Source organism: Hemiscyllium ocellatum, chromosome 46 (genome assembly GCF_020745735.1).
Source record: "Hemiscyllium ocellatum isolate sHemOce1 chromosome 46, sHemOce1.pat.X.cur, whole genome shotgun sequence".
Taxonomy (NCBI): Eukaryota; Metazoa; Chordata; class Chondrichthyes; order Orectolobiformes; family Hemiscylliidae; genus Hemiscyllium; species Hemiscyllium ocellatum.
The window spans coordinates 8,401,896-8,422,267 of NC_083446.1; the positions used below are offsets into that span (position 1 = coordinate 8,401,896).

The 20,372-nt window shown below is 50.1% G+C and overlaps 1 protein-coding gene across 1 annotated transcript in view; it reads left to right on the forward strand.

Moving 5' to 3' along the window:
* Positions 1-20,372, forward strand: part of LOC132836189 (neurexin-2-like) — a 1,025,492-nt gene that overhangs the window by 358,967 nt on the left and 646,153 nt on the right. The window contains exon 9 of the mRNA XM_060855516.1: positions 6,109-6,153. Coding sequence (XP_060711499.1) covers positions 6,109-6,153 — 45 coding nt within the window. The remainder of the gene's footprint in view (positions 1-6,108; positions 6,154-20,372) is intronic.

Consider the following 20,372-nt stretch of genomic DNA (forward strand, 5'->3'; position numbering starts at 1 on the left):
TGTGTGTGTGTCAGTATGTGAGTGTGTGTCTGTATGTGAGTGTGTGTCTGTATATGTGTGTGTGTCAGTATGAGTGTGTTTGTGTGTGAGAGTGTGTGTATCAGTATGTGAGTGTGTGTGTGTGTCTGTATGTGAGAATGTGTTTGTGTGAGTATCTGAGAGACAGTGTGTGGGACTGTGTATCTGTGTGATTGTACAATGTCAGAGTGTTTTGATTATGTGTGTTTATGCGTAAGTGTGTATAGGTGGGTTCATATGTGTGAGTGTGAGAGTGTTTGTACATCTGTGTGAGTGTGTTTGAATGAGTGTGTCTCAGTATGTGTGTCAATGTGTATGCCTGAATGTGTGTGTGTATATGTTTGTGAGTGTGTGTGTAAGGATGTATGTGTGAATGAGCATCTGTGTGAGTGTGTTTGAATGAGTGTGTCTCAGGATGTGTGTCAATGTACACGCCTGAGTGTGTGTATGTATATGTTTGTGAGTGTGTGTGTGTCATTATGTGAGTGTGTATGTATGCGTGAGTGTGTGTCTGTATATATGTATAAATGTGAGTGTTTGTTTATATGTGAGTGTTTGAGTGTGTGTGTATGTCTGTGTGTGAGTATGTGTGTAAGCGTGTGTGTTTGTATGTGTGAGTGTGTGTGCGTCAGTATGTGAGTGTGTGTGTCTGTGCATATGTATCTCAGTGTGTGTGTGTGTCAGTACATGAGTGTGTGTCGGTATGTAAGGTGTGCATCTGTGAGTGTGTTATGTGTGTGTCTGTATGTGAGTGTGTGTGTCAGTATGAGTGTTTTTGTGTGTGTGTGTGCGTATCAATATGTGAGTGTGTGTGTCTGTATGTGAGAATGTGTGAATGTGTTTGTGTGAGTATCTGAGAGACAGTGTGTGGGACTGTGTATCTGTGTGATTGTACAATGTTAGAGTGTTTTGATTGTGTGTGTTTATGAGTAAGTGTGTATAGGTGGGTTCATATGTGTGAGTGTGAGAGTGTTTGTTCATCTGTGTGAGTGTGTTTGAATGAGTGTCTCAGTATGCGTGTCAAAGTGCATGCCTGAGTGTGTGTATGTATATGTTTGTGAGTGTGATTCTGTGTGTGTGTAAGGATGTATGTGTGAATGAGTGTGTGCCTGTATGCATGTGTAAATGTGTGTGTTTGTCTATATGTGAGTGTTTGAGTGTGAGTGTGTGTATGTCTGTGTGTGAGTATGTGTGTAAGAGTGTGTGTCTGTATGTGTGAGTGTGTGTGTGTGTGTCAGTGTGTCTGTGCATATGTATCTCAGTGTATGTGTGTGTCAGTACATGAGTGTGTGTCAGTATGTGAGTGTCTGTGAGAATGTGTGAATGTGTTTGTGTGAGTATCTGAGAGACAGTGTGTGGGACTGTGTGATTGTACAATGTCAGAGTGTTTTGATTATGTGTGTTTATGCGTAAGTGTGTATAGGTGAGTTCATAAGTGTGAGTGTGAGAGTGTTTGTACATCTGTGTGTGTGTTTGAATGAGTGTGTCTCAGTATGTGTGTCAATGTGCATGCCTGAGTGTGTGTATGTATATGTTTGTGAGTGTGTGTGTGAGATTGTGTGTGTGTGTGTAAGGATGTATGTGTAATGAGCATGTGTGTGTGTGTGTGAGAATGGATGTGTCAGTTTATGGAGGGGTTAGCACAGAGAGGGCAGGGCTGGGGATCTGAATGGCCTCCTTCTGCTCCTGGAGATGGGGGAAGGGGGCAGCCCACTGAGAATGTCAGGGGCTGCTCCAAACCTCCCTGGGGGGTTTCACTGAGAGACCCTGACCTCGCTCAGTTACTGAATGAGATGGTGAACCCTCCTTCCCCTTCTGCGCTCTCTCTCTCTGACAGGGGAATGCATTTACCCCTCGAGGTTGGCAGGACATTTCTGTGATCTCAATGGGGGAGGGGTGGGGAGGCACCTGAATGGAACACCCCCTCAGCCTGTCCGTTATGCCATGCATTGTGCCCTCCACCCCACCTTCCTCTTCCCCTCGCTCCAGGCAACCACATTACGACCAAACTCCTGGGATCTAGGTGGGTGGCATTTCCACTGGTCCCAGCGATGGCTGTCGGTCTGTTCCATTCGTGTGTCTATCAGGGTGTTGTCAGTGAGCTGTGTTTTATGACCCTCAAGGCTCCAGGACAAGGCACATCTGGGGCCTCTCTCTCTCTCTCTGAGGGGGTGGGTGGGGGTGATGGAGGTAGGGTCGGGGAGTCATATACCTCTCCCGAAATTGGCTGAATGGGTTAAAATGGATCCACCAAATTGAGAACATTACGAAGGTGCACTGGTGGTCAACGTTGAACATCCAACACTCAAGGGTCCTTGAACAGAGCGGGGGGTGTTGCTGAAGGAAGGATTAGTGGAAGGATTGGGGTTCTCGATGAAGCTGGGGTGCGGTGCAGTGGGATGGGAATCTGCTATCTCTCCAGCTCAATCCTGAAGGGGGAGGAGGGGGCGCTGCACTGGCTATGGAATAAATTTGGAACCGTTTCTGCAGGAGTTAGGGTTATGGCTAGGGTTAGGATTAGGGCCAGGGTTAGGGTTAGGGTCAGGAATATGGCTAGGGTCAGGGCTAGGGTAGGGTCAGGGTCAGGGTTAGGGTTAGAATTAGGGTTATGACTAGGATTAGGGCCAGGGTTAGGGTTATGGTCACAGTTAGGATTATGGCTAGGGTCAGGGTTAGGGTAGGGTTAGGGGTAGGGTCAGGATTAGGGTTAGAATTAGGGTTATGGCTAGGGTTAGGGCCAGGGTTAGGGTTATGGTCAGGGTTAGGATTATGGCTAGGGTCAGGGTTAGGGTTAGAATTAGGGTTATGGCTAGGGTTAGGGTTAAAGTTAAGCTTTGGGATTAGGGCCAGCGTCAGGGTTGGCTTAGGGTTGAGGTTAGTGCTGGGGTTAGGGTAAGCATCAGTGTTAGGGCAATGGTTAGCGTTAGGTCTAGGCCTAATGCTACAGTTAGGGCTCGGTTAGCCTTAGGGTGAGTGTGAGGGTGAAGTTTAGGGTTAAGGTCTGGTTAGCCTTCAGGTTTAGGTTAGAATTTAGGTAGTGATAGGGTTAAGGTTTGGGTTAAGGTTAAGATTGGTGTTGAGGTAAGGTTAAGATTAAGGTGAGCATTAGGATTAGAACCAAGATTAGGGTTACATTAGGGATATGATTAGAGTTAGGGTTAGGGTTAGGATTAGCATCAGGGTCAGGGTGAGGGTTAGTGCTCGGGTTAGGGTTAGGGTTAAGGTGAGAGTTTGGGTAAGGGTTAGAGTTCGGGTTGGGGTTAGGTTGGGAGGTAAGTGTTAGGGTTAGGGTTAAGGTTATGGTTAGGGTGAGAGGGTTAGGGTTAGAGTTCGGGTTGGGGTTAGGTTGGGGGTTAAGTGTTGGGGTTAAGGTTAAGGTTATGGTTAGGGTGAGAGTTAGGGTTAGGGTTGTAGTTCGGGTTAGGGTTTGGATTAGAGTTAGATTGGAGGTGTAAGTGTTAAAGCCAAGGTCTATGTTAAAACAGCCCAGTCACTCACATCGACATTGTACGTGACGTGTTGGCTCAGGTACTGCCCAATGGGCACAAGATTCCAACTGCCTATCCTGTGGAATGGCAACTGGGTAGAGGGGAAATTAGTGAGGTGCCTTAGCTCCAGGTATCCATGTCTCTGTATCTGTCTCTTTGTTCCTCTCCCTCTCTCTCTCTTTCTGTTGGCTCTTGGCTCACCCCAGGCTGTCAGAGGGAATGTGTAAAGAGTGAGGCTGCTGAGTACAGGAGGCGTGAGGCAGGAGAAGTTGCTAATCTGTGATTATTGTCACGAGTTATAATTTGACACCCCTTTCCCTAATTGCCCTGGCAACGGGGTGGCTCATACAGGCCATTTCAGAGGGGCAACCGTCATCGCTTTGGGGTGTGGAGTCACGTGTAGACCTAGACTGGGACAAGAATGGCAGGTTTGCCCTCCTCCTAGAAGAGCAATAGATGGGGGTTTTCAAGAAAACAGATTGCTGTGATTTCAACTCGACATCGTGTGAATTGAGTTGACGTTTCACTGTTTTCGCTGCCCTGCTCGGGTTTGAAACCACTACCCAAGAGCATTAGACTAGCCTTTGGCTGGCCGGAGGCATTACCACGAGCCTGGATCTCGGGGTTACTCACCCAGTGGCGTTGCCACTGCCCCCTCCGTAGCCTTGGCGTGTGCCATCTTTGGTACCATCCTCAGGTAAACATCCAGCCTCCACGACCCACCTTGACCCAGTGAGTGAGATATCAGAGGGCCGAGGGCACGAGAGGGAGAAATATTGACTCCCGGAAACATGGACAAGAGAAGCCACTCAGCCCATTGAGCCTGTCCCGCCATTCATAATGATCATAACTGATCATTCAACTCAGAACCTTCTCTCTGGCATTTTCCCCCCTCTCCTTTTGGCACTAAGACCTACGTCCAACTCCTTGACGCATCCAATATTTCTTGTGACAGAGAATCCCTCACTCTCTGGGTGAACACATTTCTCCCCATCTCAGTCTGAAATGGCCCCACCCTGTAATCCTTAGACTGTGACCCCCCCCCCATCCCCAAGTTCTGGGCTCCCCGGGTCATCAGGAACATCTTTGACCCTGTGTGCTCCCAGTCAAGTTTTATAGGTAGTTAGTTCAAAGGGCTAATCTTCAGGATGCTGGGGGAACCAAGAGGTCAGAAATCGTGGACCTGCTAAAGTAGATCCTTTCCAAACAGTTTGCTTTGGACATCATGGACACGAGTGAATACACAGGAATGGAACAACACCTATTCGATAAAGATTATCAATAAACCAAACGAGAGATTAGAATAAAATAGAACAGGATTGAACAGAATAGAATAGGATAGAATGGAATGGATTGAAATGGAATGGAATGGAGAGGGATGAGGTGGGATGGGATAAGATGGGGTAGGATGGAATGGAATGGGATGGAATGGATTTAAATGGAGTGAATGGAATACAATTGAATAGAATGGGATGGAATGGAGTGAGATGGGATGGAGTGGGATGGGAGGGATTGGAGTGGGATGGGAGGGATTGGTGTGGGATGGGATAGAGTGGAATGGGATAGAATGGGATGGGAGGGATTGGGATGGAGTGGGAGGGATTGGGATGGAGTGGGATGGGATGGAGTGGGATGGGTCGGGTTGGAGTGGGATGGGAGGGATTGGAGTGGGATGGGATGGTGTGGGATGGGTCGGGTTGGGATGGGAGGGATTGGAGTGGGATGGAATGGAAAATGATGAGCACTGCAGCCACCACCAAAGGAGAGCTCCAAATTTTTCTGAGAGAGAGAGAGACCTCGAGCTGACTTGCCCAGTCTTGGCTGACACTGGTTATATTGAACACTGTTTCTGTGCTGAAATGATGTTTTTGCGAGGTGCGGGCGTTGGTCGGGACATGTGCTTGTATCGCCTTTTGAAAAGTGGTCAAACTACGCTCGGTGAGGGGGTTGCGGGTCACGTATCTCGAAACCGCGGCGGGGAAGCTGACTTCCTTTCCCCGCTCTCTGTAGGCCTCGGTGGGACTCTGTGACGGCACGCCGCCTGTGCCGGGGGTTCAGACCGGCGAGTGGGGTGGGGGTGGGGTGGGGAACAAAGCAAGAAAAGGGGGGGAACACTTTTCGGTGGGCTGGCGGGCGTTCGGAGGATACGTTGGGGAGCGGGGGGTTGGCGGGATGAGAGCGAGGGCTAAATCCAGAAGCGGTGGGCACCGTCTTGAGTTCAAACCCCGTTCCCATTTGCCCTATGCCCGAATGGGCTGCCCTCACCAAGGTACTGATGCCTGCTTGACCATTAACATCAGCCAGGATCCCACTGGCACTCCTCCTGTTCAAAAAAAAATGCAATTAATTTGCCAATTTTGTGTGTACTTTTTTACTAACACGCTTTGAGAACTAACCTTTATCCTCATTCACGGAATGTGGTCATTTTTTTTCTCTGTACTAAGTGTTAACCTTTTCTTCAAGCTTATGTAATATTACTAACCTCTTAAAAAAAATTCCATCATTCTTTTTTGAGTGTAAATCCTTTAGTGAGTTTACAGTCTTGTCGTTTTGTTTTTTTTTCCTTTTTCTGCTCTCCCCTTCCCTCCTTTCTCCGGGAAAGCACTCTGGCATTGGACACGCAATGGTAAACAAACTGCATTATCTGGTAGATATCATTCTTATTGTCTTATCGTTTGGGTTGGTGTGTTTTCAGTTCCGTTTTCCTTTTCAATAACCCACATCGAAGCTTCTTAGAATGAAACCAAACAAAAAAAAATCAAAAACAATTTCCGAAGCAACAGGGGTTGGTAAATCTTTATTTTGGCTCCCTCGCCGCATTTTCCCTTTATTTGTCCTCTTCCGCAGTCCATCCATCCTGGTCATCGCTGTTACGTTTCCCATTCCTCGCCCGCCATCTTGTTTTCGGTTTGCTTTCAGCCGGAGAGGAAGGGGGAAATGCCCTTTCTCTCTCCCCCTCTCCCCCTCTCCCTCTCTTTCTCTCTCCCCACCCCCTCTCTCTCTTTCTCTCTCCCTCTTTTTGTCTCTCCATCTCTCTCTTTCTCTCCCCCCTCCTTCTCTCTGTCTTTCTCTCTCTCCCTGTCTCTCCATCTCTCTCCCCCTCTCCCTCTCTTTCTCTCTCCCAACCCCCCCGTCTTTCTCTCTCCCTCTTTCTGTCTCTCCATCTCTCTCTCTCTCCCCCTCTCTCTTTCTGTCTCTCCATCTCTCTCTTTCTCTCTCCCCCCTCCCCTTCTCTCTCTCTCCATCTCTCTCTCTGTCTCTCTCTCTTTCTGTCTCTGTCTCTCTCCCTCCCTCCCTCTCTGTCTTTCTCTCTCCCTCTTTCTGTATCTTCATCTCTCTCTTTCTCTCTCCCCCTCTCTCTCAATTTCTCTCTCACTCTCTCTCTCCCCCTTCTTTCTCTCTCCCTCCCTCCTCTCTCTCTCTCTTTCTGTCTCTCCCTCTCTCCCTCCCTCCTTCTCCCTCTCTCCCCCCTCTCCCTGTCTCTCTCTCTCTCGTGATCGATCCATTGCTTATTTCGTCCTCTCCACCTGTCTATCTCTCTCTCTCTCTCTCGCACATCTCTGACCCAGATGAGCTCGGAGGTGGCAAGGGGGGGAGGAGGGGGAGGAGCGTGGTAGTGGGACGATGAGCGGTCGGGCAGTGGAGCAGGCAGAAGAGGAGTTTGGGAGGTCTCTGCCCGTCCGTTTGCTCCCATACCCCCGCCCTGCCCACGCCTCTCCCCTACCAACCCTCACTCGTGCCCTCTGACTCAAGTGGATCCCCATCACCACCGCTGCTGTCCATCCTGCATGGCATGCTGGGAATTTTGGCCAAGCACCTTTGCTGTGCCCGGGACGCCATGTTTCTGTCTCACTGCCATTATGTTTTGTGTGTACGTGACCCTCTCTCTCTCTCTTCCCCCCCCTCTCTTTCTTTCTCCTCTGTCTTTCTTTGCCACTGGATGACATCGCGCATGCCATTTTTGTTAGCCTGAGCAGAGCTTCCATTTTTGAAGGGGTTAGCAGTCACGCCATTTGACGCTTGAAAGGGCAGCCATGGCCTCAGCTTCAGTTGCAGGGGGCTGTTGTGAATGGGCCCCCAAATTTTAAACGGCACAGGGTAAGCTACATGATAGGTCAGGGCATCAGCACCACTTCTGTATCACAAACACTCACTGGACCCCGAATGCGAAAGGCTTGCGGGGAAGCCCCATTTCCCGGGAGGACTCGGTTTCTACATTTGACAGGACCGTCATAGGATCAGCAAGGGATCGAGGCGCTCCACGGGCTGGTTGACTTCACACCCTGAAGCGCGGCGTGAGTTATAGAGCAGTCAAAGCAAATTGGCTCTCAGGCAGAGATTCAACATGGCGTACAGACGGCAACGCCAATCCCTGTGAGGCATGCTCTCTTTGAGCTAATGAAACAAACTGATCAGAATCCCAGCGCTCCACGTGTTGCGTCAGTCGGACAATGGCTGTTTCGGTGAGATCAGATGGAGAAATGTCTGATAGTGTGATCGGTCCGATCACGTGAAGAAACACAGGGGGAGCCTCTGTGTGTTTCAGTCCCCACTTAAGCTGAGAAACGTACCATCATAGAGACTTGACCTTAATGTCTGTGTCAAAATCCACACCAATATCCTTCCTCTTGATCGCCTTTTTATGTAGAGAGACCCAGGAGCATCCTCGAACACATTTGAGACACTTAGTGATGGGGAGATGTACTTGGAAGTTTTATGGACCTGACCAAACCCCCTTCAAATACATCAGGGAGATAGCCGAGATCCTAGCTTTTATCTTAGTTAGTGGCGAGTGTAAGGTGCTGTGTTTCAGGTTGATAGGTTACACAACTCAGCTTTCAGCAAAACACATTTTATTCTTCCCCTCCAGTTAAAAGACAAACAAGAAAGGGGAATTGGTCTAACTTTAACTCGGTTGGAATACCTAGCGGAATATTAAGTTATGTAACCAAACAGCAACTATTCCAATGTGGTGGCATCTCTTGAAGCACCCTTGGCAAAGGCAAATTCAGTAAAATAAATTGTCTCTGAAGACCACAGGTGTTGTGGGAAGCCTCATTTTTCCAGAAGCTTCTGTGTTTGACAAGTCCGTCCCAGCATTGACAAGGGATCAATCAACTCCATGGGTTGGTTGATTTAACATGTAAAGTGCATGTTACAAGTTTACACCAATTCAGGAGGAAAGGACATCAAGAGACCATTCTGGTAGGTAGAGAGGGATGGGGGTGGGGAGGGGGGGGCGGGGCGGGGTGAGGAACAGGGAGAGATATCATAAGCATTTTTCTGTGGCAGGGAGAGACAATGGCACCTTCAAAAGCCCCTACTGCTACTGAAAGCTGAACTAAAAATCCTGGTTCTGTGGGAGCCTGACTCCACCCGTTCAGGCTGCTTCTATTGTTTCAACCTTACAAAAAAGAGTTCCCAAGGCATCACCAGCGTTATTGGCTTGGAACCGACAGCTCTCCACCGCTGTCTCAATCTCTCTTCATTAAAAAGGAAGAGGACAAAATACAATCTCCAAAAGCTAATGTATCATCACGGAGGGATTGGATTTACAAATAGACCCACGCCCCGCATCTTGGAAGTCTGACTGTTTCTATGACAGGCACAGGACTGAGAGAGAACGCTGGGATTCTACCCTCCAGAGCAGTGAGCATAATGACAAACAATTGAGGAGTCAGAGTAGGCCATTTGGCCCCTCGGGTCCACTCCACCTTTGAGCAAAGCTGTTATTGACCCCTTTTTGATCCCTTCCCCCACCCTCCCGCCCCTGATGTCTTTCATTAGTCACAAACTGACCGACATCAGCTTTACAAAGACCCTAACCCCAGCGTGTGCTGATTGGGGTGCGAGTCCAGCAGACCCTCAACGTTCTGACTAGGAGAGTGTGGAACCCCCATCCTCCAACTCTGATTGAAAGGGACGGCCCCTTTACTTTAGCAGCGAGGTCCAGAAGAGATTTTAATTGACGGATGGCCTTGGGTTGGTCAGATTGGCCCAACCTGTCCTGGGTACCTCATGCTGATACCAAGTGCGTTCATTTCTGTTCCGACTCAAAATGTGAACTCAGCTTTCTCTCCCCATGCTGAGTTTCTCTAGTGCTCTCTGTTCCTGTTTCAGAAGATCTCCAGCATCCGCAGTTCTGACATTGCTCCCCAAGTCTTGCTGACATCTCTGACCCTGCTTTCACCCTCTGCAGTATCCTCCCACGCTAAATTACCCATAGTGCCCAGGGATGTGCAGGTTAGGGTGGATTGGCCGTGCTAAATTGTCCCATAGTGCCCAGGGATGTGCAGGTTAGGGTGGATTAGTTGGGTAAATGTAGGGTATGGGAATGGGTGTGGGTGGGTTGGTCCTCGGAGGGTCAATATGGACTTGTTAAGCCGAAGGGCCCATTTCCACACTGTAGGGATTCTATGCCCCTCATGATTTTAAAAACCTCTATAAGGTCAGCTCTCAGCCTCCTATGCTCCAGTGAAAAACATCCTGGCCTATCCAGCCTTTCCTCATAACCCAGACCCTCCATTCCTGGGAACATCTTGGTAAATCTCTCTGAACCCTCTCCAGTTTAATGATATCCTTCCTGTAACAGGGCGACCAGAACCGGACACAGTAATCCAGACGAGGCCTCACCAACGTCCTGTACAACCCCAACATGACGTCCCAACTCCTACACTCAAAGGACTGAGCAATGAAGACAAGTTGCCCAGTTTGGTGAAGTCATTGAAACTTACATAGCCCTGTTATACATTCGAAGGATTACAGAAGTGGGGTAGAGGGGCCGAATGGCACTGAGAAACAGAGACAAGGCTTTCTCTCCCTGGGGAAACCAGAGAACATCGAGACAGGAACAGGAATAGATCTTTAGGCATGTGGAACTCCACTCAGAATGAACATGGCTAATGTTGTGCCTTGATTTCGCTTTTCAGTTGTCGAGATCTACAACCCAGAGAAAGGCTGTTCAGCCCATTGAGTCTGCACCATTCCAGATTCATTGAGGTATAAAGCACAGTCAAAGAGTCATAGAGTCATAAAGTGCAGTCATAGAGTCATAGAGATGTACAGCATGGAAACAGACCCTTCGGCCCAACTCGTCCATGCCGACCATCTATCCCAACCCAATGTAATCCCACCTGCCGATAGTGTGGATTCGGGAACCACACACAGTCCCCTAGCTGTGGTGTTTTCCACTGTCCCAGCATCACCTCCCTTCTCTTACACTCTGCATCTTGGCTAACCAAGGCAAGACTACTGTATGCCTCTTTATGAGGCTGTTCAGGCACCTTCAGGGACCAGTAGACATGTGCACCAACGTCTCTCTGATTCTCCGTTTACCACCGTCCCTTGGGGGTGGGGTTCAGAAATCTGCCTGTCCTGGCCCTGAATGCGTCGAACCTTGGGGTATCCCATCCTCCTCAGGGTTAGAGAATTCTAGATACCCAAAGCCTCCAAGTGAAAGAGTCTCCCCCCCACAGTTCCATCACACACGGCCTGCCTTTTATCCCGTGACCATGTCCCACCATATTGATTCCTCATCTGGGGAGATCCGTCTCTGAGCCTACCTTGGCAAAATGCCGACAGAATGTCTGACAATTGGCACCAGGATGCTCCGCTCCTGAAGCCTGGCATTCAGCTCCCCTCACAATAAAACAGCACCTTCTCCTACCTTTCCTGTTGTCGTACCTGCAAGCTGACCTTTTCCGATTCCTGCACTCTGACGCCCAGATCCCTCTGCATCTCAGAGCCCTGCAGTCCCTCACCCTTTACAGGGTCATACAGCGCGGAAACGCACCCTTCGGCCCAACCAGTCCCATAATCCCAAACTAAACTAGTCCCAGCTGCCTGCTCCTGACTCATATCCCTCCAAACCCTTTCCTATTCATGTCCTTATCCTTAAACACTGTAACTGCACCCGCACGAGTTCATTGCACACACCAACCCACCCTCTGTGTAAAGAAATTCCCCTTCGGGGCAATAATACAAGATTAAAAGGGGCAGAGTAAAGTCCTCATGGTCTCACTTTAAAAATATGCCCCCCCTAGTCTTGAAATCTCTCAACCCTAGGGAAAAGAGACTTGCTGTTTACCCAATCCATGCCCCTCATGATTTTATAAACCTCTATAAGGTCACCCCTCAACCTCCTGCACTCCAGTGAAAATAATCCCGGCCTAACAAGCCTCTCCTCATAACCCAAACCCTCCATACCTGGCAAAATCATGGTAAATCTCTTCTGAATCCTTTCTGGCTCAATAAATAACAGGGTGGCCATAACTAGGCACAGTACTCCAGACGAGGCCTCACCAATGTCCTGTACAACCCCAACGTGATGTCCCAACTCCAATACTCAAAGGTCTGAGCAATTAAGATGTGTGGAACATCTGTTTCTCACAAATGGACAATTGAACGCAGCTTAACTTGACACAACTTTCCTTCTGTCGAACATGTGCCCCCACCCACCCACCCCCACCCCACCCCCACCCCCAGCAGTCCCAACCTCTTGGGAATAGGACCTTCGATGGTATTACTATTATTCAATTCCCCACCATCATAATCCTGGGGGTTACCATTGATGTGAAATTCAACTGGACTCACCACAGCGAATACAAGAGCAGGCCAGAGGCTAGGAACACAGCAGCCAGTAACTCATTTCCTGACTCACCCCAAAAGCCTGTCCACCATTGATAACATACAAGTCGGGAGGGTGAGGGAATACTCCCCACTTGCCCCTGGATGGGGGCAGCTCCAACAACACTCGAGAAGCTCGACACCATCCAGGGGGAAAGCAGATCCCGCTTGATTGGCACCACACCCACAAACACCCCCTCCCTCCACCCCTCAATGCTCAATAGCAGCAGTGTGTACCATCTACAAGACGCACTGCAGCAACTCCTCCACAAGGGTCTGTTTTGGGGCCACTGCAGTTTGTCATTTTTATAAATGAGTTGGACACAGGCGTAGGTGGATGGATTAGTACGTTTGCAGATGACACTGAAGTTGGTGGAGTGGTAGACAGTTTGGAAGAATGTTACAGGTTGCAGGGGGACTTGGATAAACTGCAGAATTGGGCTGACAGGTGGCAAATGGAGTTCAATGCAGCTAATTGTGAGGTGGTGCACTTTGGGAAGAATAACAGGAAGGCAGAGTACTGGGTCAAGGGAAAGATTCTTGGTAGAGTGGATATGCAGAGGGATCTTGGAGTCCGTGTACATAGATCCCTGAAAGTTGCCACCCAGGTGGATAGTGCTGTTAAGAAGGCGTACAGTGTGTTAGGTTTTATTGGTAGAGGGATTGAGTTCTGGAGCCAGGATGTCATGCTGCAAGTATACAAAACACTAGTGTGGCCGCAATTGGAATATTGTGTACAGTTCTGGTCACCTCATTACAGGAAGGATGTGGAAGCATTGGAAAAGGTGCAGAGGAGATTTACCAGGATGTTGCCTGATCTGGAGGGAAGATCTTATGAGGAAAGGCTGAGGGACTTGGGTCTGTTCTCATTGGAGAGAAGACGGCTAAGAGGGGATTTAATAGAGACATACAAGATGATTAGAGGATTAGATAGGGGAGACAGTGAGAGTCTTTTTCCTAGGATGATGATGTCAGCGTGTACGAGGGGGCGTAACTACAAATTGAGGGGTGATCGATTTAAGACAGATGTCAGAGGCAGGTTCTTTACTCAGAGAGTGGTAAGGGCGTGGAATACCCTACCCACTAATGTAGTTAACTCAGCCACATTAGGGACATTTAAACAATCCTGAGATAAGCACATGGATGATGATGGGATAGTGTAGAGGGACGAGCTGAGAATAGTTTAAGGTCGGCGCAACATTGAGGGCCGAAGGGCCTGTTATATGTTGTATTGTTCTATGTTCTACATTCTAACTCACTGAAACTCCTGAGACAGCACCTCCTAAGCCCACCCTCTTCTATCTAGAAACTCGAGGGTAGCAGATACACAAGAACACGACACCCCACACATTCCCATGGCCTCTGCCATCTTGATAGACAAAGGTCACATCCAGAAGATGCACTGCAGAAATTCACTGAGGCGCCTCTGAGAGCACCTTCCAAACCCACGACCACTTCCATCCAGAAGGACAGGGGTAGCAGCGTGTACCGTCTACAAGGTGCACTGCAGAGATTCACTGAGGCTCCTCAGGCAGCACATTCCAAGCCCACCACCATCTAGAAGGACAAGGGCAGTAGATACATGGGAACACCAACCCCCCTGCAAGTTCCCCTCCGAGCCCCTCCCTATCCCCACTTGGTAATCTATTGGCCGCTCCCTCGATGTGATGGAACTGCTGCCAAACAGCATTAAGCACGGGTGCCAAGATCTCCATCCCCTCTGGGGGCAATTAGGGATGGGCAAGAAAGGGAATTCTGGAGAAACATACACCAGCACGCTACCCTTTGAGTTCACACTGGGGCTCTATCGCCACCAGATGCAAGGCAGAATGAAGCAGTGGTTCCGAGCATCACCATACAAGCTGGACTTCAGTCACTGTACCAGAGTGGCACGATGGCTCTGTGGTTAGCACTGCTGCCTCACAGCACCATGGACCCAGGTTCAATTCCAACTCCGGCGACTGACTGTGTGGAGTTTGCCATTCTCCCCCGTGTCGGCGTGTGGGCGCACCAGTTCCTTCATACAGTCCAGTGATGTGCAGCTTAGGGTGGATTGGCTGCACTAAATTGCCCCATAGTGCCCAGGGATGTGCAGGTTAGGGTGGATTGGCTGTGCTAAATTGTCCCATAGTGCCCAGGGATGTGCAGGTTAGTGTGGATTGGCCGTGCTAAATTATCCCATAGTGCCCAGGGATGTGCAGGTTAGGGTGGATTGGCCATGCTAAATTGTCCCATCGTGCCCAGGGATGTGCAGGTTAGGGTGGATTGGCCGTGCTAAATTGCCCCATAGTGTCCAGGGATGTGCAGGTTAGGGGGATTGGCCATGCTAAGTTGTCCCATAGTGCCCAGGGATGTGCAGGTTAGGGTGGATTGGCCGTGCTAAATTGTCCAATAGTGCCCAGGGATGTGCAGGTTAGGGTGGATTGGCCGTGCTAAATTGCCCCATAGTGTCCAGGGATGTGCAGGTTAGGGTGCATTGGCCGTGCTAAATTGCCCCATAGTGTCCAGGGATGTGCAGGTTAGGGTGGATTGGCCGTGCTAAATTGTCCCATAGTGCCCAGGGATTTGCAGGTTAGGGTGGATTGGCCGTGCTAAATTGTCCCATAGTGTCCAGGGATGTGCAGGTTAGGGTGGGATTGGCCGTGCTAAATTGCCCCAGATTGTTCAGGAATGTGTAGGTTAGATGCATTCATCAGGGGTAAATATAGGGTAGGGGGAATGGGTCTGGGCGGGTTACTCTTCAGAAGGTCTGTGTGGGTCTTGTTGGGCCGAATGGCCTGTATCGACACTGTCGGGAATTCTATGATCAGACACCCTGTCAGTATTCAAGACCATCAGAGTCAGTTAACGTGGCAAAGTCTGGGGGTTTCCTTCCATTTGATCTCCATTACGTCAAACTGAAAGAATATCGACGAAAATTACTTGAGCTCAAAAGACAAACAGGAGCCGTGACAGAAAATCTGTGAAGGTCAAGTGTTGGCATAGACAGCGCTGAAATCCTGACAGAGAAACAAGCAGCTGGGAAACTCAATGCTGCGGGACATGGTCTCGCTGTCTGTAAATACTGACGAGGCTACATTGGTAGAAAAGCATTAAATCCCACTCCCTGCAAATCCCGGGAAACCACTTTCTGGTTGCAATCGTGTCCGTGGGTGAAAGCTAGAGGGTTGTAGTGCAGCAAAGTGGTTTTTCTCTTTACAACCCCGGGGGTGGCTGAAGTCACGTGGAGGCCCAGACCTCAGCAAGAGCAGCAGAGTTCCTGCTGCTAAAGGGGGAGGCGAGTGATCCCAGGTTGGGCTTTTACACCAATCGATGGATGTCTCATGCACACCATTCCCTGAGACTCGCTTTCCCTTAAAAATCACTGAATCAGAGAAGCGCACAAATGAGGCCATTCGGCCAACGTGGTCTGCACTGACCCATTCTAAACCGTTCCACCCAGACTCAGCACCCATCCCTATCCTTATAACCCTCCATTTACCATTGTTAATCCACCGAGCCTGAACATCATGGGGCAATTTAACACGGCCAATCCACCCTAACCTGCACATCCCTGGGCACTATGGGACAATTTAGCACGGCCAATCCACCCTAACCTGCACATCCCTGGGCACTACAGGGCAATTTAGCACGGCCAATCCACCCTAACCTGCACATCCCTGGGCACTATGGTACAATTTAGCACGGCCAATCCACCCTAACCTGCACATCCCTGGGCACTATGGGGCAATTTAGCACGGCCAATCCACCCTAACCTGCACATCCCTGGGCACTATGGGACAATTTAGCACGGCCAATCCACCCTAACCTGCACATCCCTGGGCACTATGGGACAATTTAGCACGGCCAATCCACCCTAACCTGCACATCCCTGGGCACTATGGGACAATTTAGCACGGCCAATCCACCCTAACCTGCACATCCCTGGGCACTATGGGACAATTTAGCATCGACCAATCCACCCTAACCTGCACATCCCTGGGCACTATGGGGCAATTTAGCATGGCCAATCCACCCTAACCTGCACATCCCTGGGCACTATGGGACAATTTAGCACGGCCAATCCACCCTAACCTGCACATCCCTGGGCACCACGGAACAATTTAGCACAGCCAATCCACCCTAACCTGCACATCCCTGAGCACCACGGAACAATTTAGCACAGCCAATCCACCCTAACCTGCACATCCCTGGGCACTATGGGACAATTTAACATGGCCAATCCACCCTAAGCTGCACATCCCTGGGCACTATGGGGCAATTTAGCATGGCCAATCCACCCTAACTTGCACATCCCTGGACACTATGGGACAATTTAGCATGACCAATCCAACCTAACCTGCACATCCCTGGGCACTATGGGACAATTTAGCACAGCCAATCCACCCTAACCTGCACATCCCTGGGCACTATGGGACAATTTAGCATGGCCAATCCACCCTAACCTGCACATCCCTGGGCACTATGGGACAATTTAGCACAGCCAATCCACCCTAACCTGCACATCCCTGGACACTATAGGGCAATTTAGCATGACCAATCCACCCTAACCTGCACATCCCTGGGCACTATGGGACAATTTAGCATGGCCAATCCACCCTAACCTGCACATCCCTGGGCAATATGGGGCAATTTAGCACAGCCAATCCACCCTAACCTGCACATCCCTGGGCACTATGGGACAATTTAGCATGGCCAATCCACCCTAACCTGCACATCCCTGGGCAATATGGGACAATTTAGCACGGCCAATCCACCCTAACCTGCACATCGTTTGGACTGTGGTAGGAAACTGGAGCACCCGGAGGAAACCCCACGCAGACACTGGGAGAATGTGCAAACTGCACACTGACAGTCACCCGAGGGTGGGATTGAACCCGGGTCCCTGGCGCCGTGAGGCAGCGGTGCTAACCACTGAGCCACCGTGCAGGAGTTAGAGGAATGAGAGGAGATCTAATGGAGCTCTGGACAAAGTGGAAGGTGGGATTGAGAAATAGAGAGGATGTTTCCTCATGTTGGGGGGAATCCAGAAAGATAGGTCATCGTTTCAGGAAAAGCTAGGGGGGCAGATTTAACCGAGAGATGGGGTGGAATGGCTTCTCTCAAAGTGTGGAGTGGGGGGGGAATCTGTGATTCACTAACCCCCTAGAGTGTGCAGGGGAACGGACACTGAATAAATTTCAGGAGGAGATTTTTAATCAGTGACAGGTTGAAGGGAGTGGGGGCAGGAGGGAGGGGTTGAGACCAAGATGAGATCAGCCACAATGTACCCAAAGAGGTACCTTTTAAATTATACCAGCCCCCACCACTTCCTCTGGCAGCTCATTCCACACACGCACCACACTCTGCGTGAAAAAGTTGCCCCTTCGGTCCCTTTTATATCTTTCCCCTCTCACCCTAAACCTATGCCCTCTAGTTTTGGAGTCTCCCACCCCAGGGAAAAGACTGTCTATTTACCCTATCCATGCCCCCTCATGATTTTATACACCTGTATAAGGTCACCCCTCAGCCTCCGACGCTCCAAGGAAAACAGCCCCAGCCTGTTCAGCCTCTCCCTGTCGCTCAAACCCTCCAACCCTGGCAACATCCTTGTAAATCTGTTCTGCCCCCTTTCAGGTTTCACAGTATCCTTCCCTCTGTAGCAGGGTGACCAGAACTGAACACAGTGTTCTGAAAGTGGCCTCACCGATCTTTCCCACCTGGAGCTAGATAGATTTGGGTATACTGAAATGGTTCAGAGGGGGTGGAAGGTTATTGGTTGGGGGGGGTGTGGGTGTGGGGGGTGTGTTGGGGGATGGCGGGATACGTGGGAATGTAAGAGTGGAGGTGAGGGTGATCAGGAAGTTGGGGGTGGGTGGGATTCCTTGGGGGAAGGGGGTTTGGGAAAGCCAAGCGCGATCCAATGGGTCCCGCCGCACAGCAGAGGGGAGCCAATGGGCCGAAAGGCCTACTCCTGACCTGGTGGGCAGTCGAGGTGATGGTCAGAACGGCCTACCCCCTCGCCTCTGTTGATGGAGCCCTTTCCCCCCAAACTACCCCACCTCAATTTCCGATTGTGGGTCCCTGCTGTGCACGCCTCCTGGCCTCAGCCGGCAGGTCATGGAGCAAGCTGCTGTCTGTGGGATCTCCCTGTGCGCAGCGCGGGCCACACTCAACGAGGCATGGCTCACCGACTGAAAACAGCGCCAGGGCGTCAAGAGGGCATGAGGTTGGGTCAAAGGTCAGGGAATTGATAGATTTTCCATTCCCTTCTCCCCTGGGGCAAAGTTGCCAGTTTACAAACCAGACATATTCAATCAAAATTAATTTTCCTGACCCCCTTGAGGCCTTGTTAAAAAGCTCTTTGTAACAGATGACAGAGCTAATGTTTTCACAGAAGGAACCACAGATAAAGCTGCGGAAACTCCAGACGCCGAAATAAGGTTCAGAGCCTGTCTCGGAGCACTAATTTCAACCGCTCACCCCCACGCTTTCCTCTCCTCTCCCAGCCTCAGGGTAGGGTTGTTGCAAAATAAAATGGGAAAAAACATGTGCCTCATGCCGAGGTATCAGGGTCAGGCGACTGAGAGCTCAGTCAACAACAGATGGTTGGAAGGGTCGCTCGATCTGAAATGTTGACTCAGCCTTCACTCTGTAGACGTTGATGGGTTTTCCCCACAATTTCTGGTTTTCATAGACGCCCTACGGCGCAGAGAGAGGCCATTTGGCCCATCAGGTCAGCATCGACCCGCCAAAGAGCAACCCACTCTGCTCCTGTAGTCTGGCTTTTCCCGTGGCCAGACCACCCGAACCCGCACATCCCTGGGCACTATGGGACAATTTAGCATGGCCAATCCACCCTAACCTGCACAATAGTGGGCGGCACGGTGGCACAGTGGTTAGCACTGCTGCCTCACAGCGCCTGAAGACCCGGGTTCAATTCCCGACTCAGGCGACTGACTGTGTGGAGTTTGCACGTTCTCCCCGTGTCTGCGTGGGTTTCCTCCGGGTGCTCCGGTTTCCTCCCACAGTCCAAAGATGTGCGGGTCAGGTGAATTGGCCATGCTAAATTGCCCATAGTGTTAGGTAAGGGGTAATGTAGGGGTATGGGTGGGTTTCGCTTCGGCGGGTCGGTGTGGACTTGTTGGGCCGAAGGGCCTGTTTCCACACTGTAAGTCTAATCTAATCCCTGGGCACAATGGGACAATTTAGCACGGCCAATCCACCCTAACCTGCACATCCCTGGGCACTATGGGACAATTTAGCACGGCCAATCCACCCTAACCTGCACATCCCTGGGCACTATGGGACAACTTAGCATGGCCAATCCACCCCAACCTGCACATCCTGGGCACTATGGGACAATTTAGCACGGCTAATCCACCCTAAACTGCACATCCCTGGACACTGTGGGATGATTTAGCATGGCCAATCCACCCTAACCTGCACATCCCTGGACACTACGGCACAATTTAGCACGGCCAGACCACCCTAACCTGTACATCCCTGGGCACTATGGGACAATTTAGCACGGCCAATCCCCCCTAACCTGCACATCTTTGGACCGTGGGAGGAAATTGGTGCACCCGGAGGAAACCCACACAGACACGGGGGAGAATGTGCAAACTCCACACAGACAGTCACCCGAGGGTGGGATCGAACCCGGGTCCCTGGTGCTGTGAGGCAGCAGTGCTAACCACCTCAATGAAAAGCCACCAGGATTAATTATAACAATGAATCATTGTTAAATAATAACACAGTTTAAAGGAAAATAAAACAGACCCACTCTCCATTATTGTTGGAACTTAACATCCCTTGATCTCCAGTGAACGGTATTCATCCAATGAGAGTTCATTATAGATCACTCTACACAGATAAATGGATTTGCAGTAATCAGACCTGCCATTTCTTCGGGATGTACGATCTTGTTAAATAAATGATTGCTGATTGTTGGCTATCTTCACCCAGTTAAAAATCACACAACGCCAGGTTCTAGTCCAACGGGTTTGGTTGGAAGCACGAGCTTTCAGAGCGCCGCTCCTTCGTCAGGGAGGTAGATCGTTGGACGCAGAATTTATAGCAGAAGATCATAGTCTCAGATAAGTGATGAGATGTACTGAACAAACTAAGATTGCTGTTCACCCAGGATGAGGTCTCCCTCCAACCTCACAAGCCAATGGGTAACTTCCCTCCCTTCGCCCTCTCTCCCTGAAATGATGTGCAAGACTAGCAACGGGGAGGAAGATCATAGTTTAGGGTGTG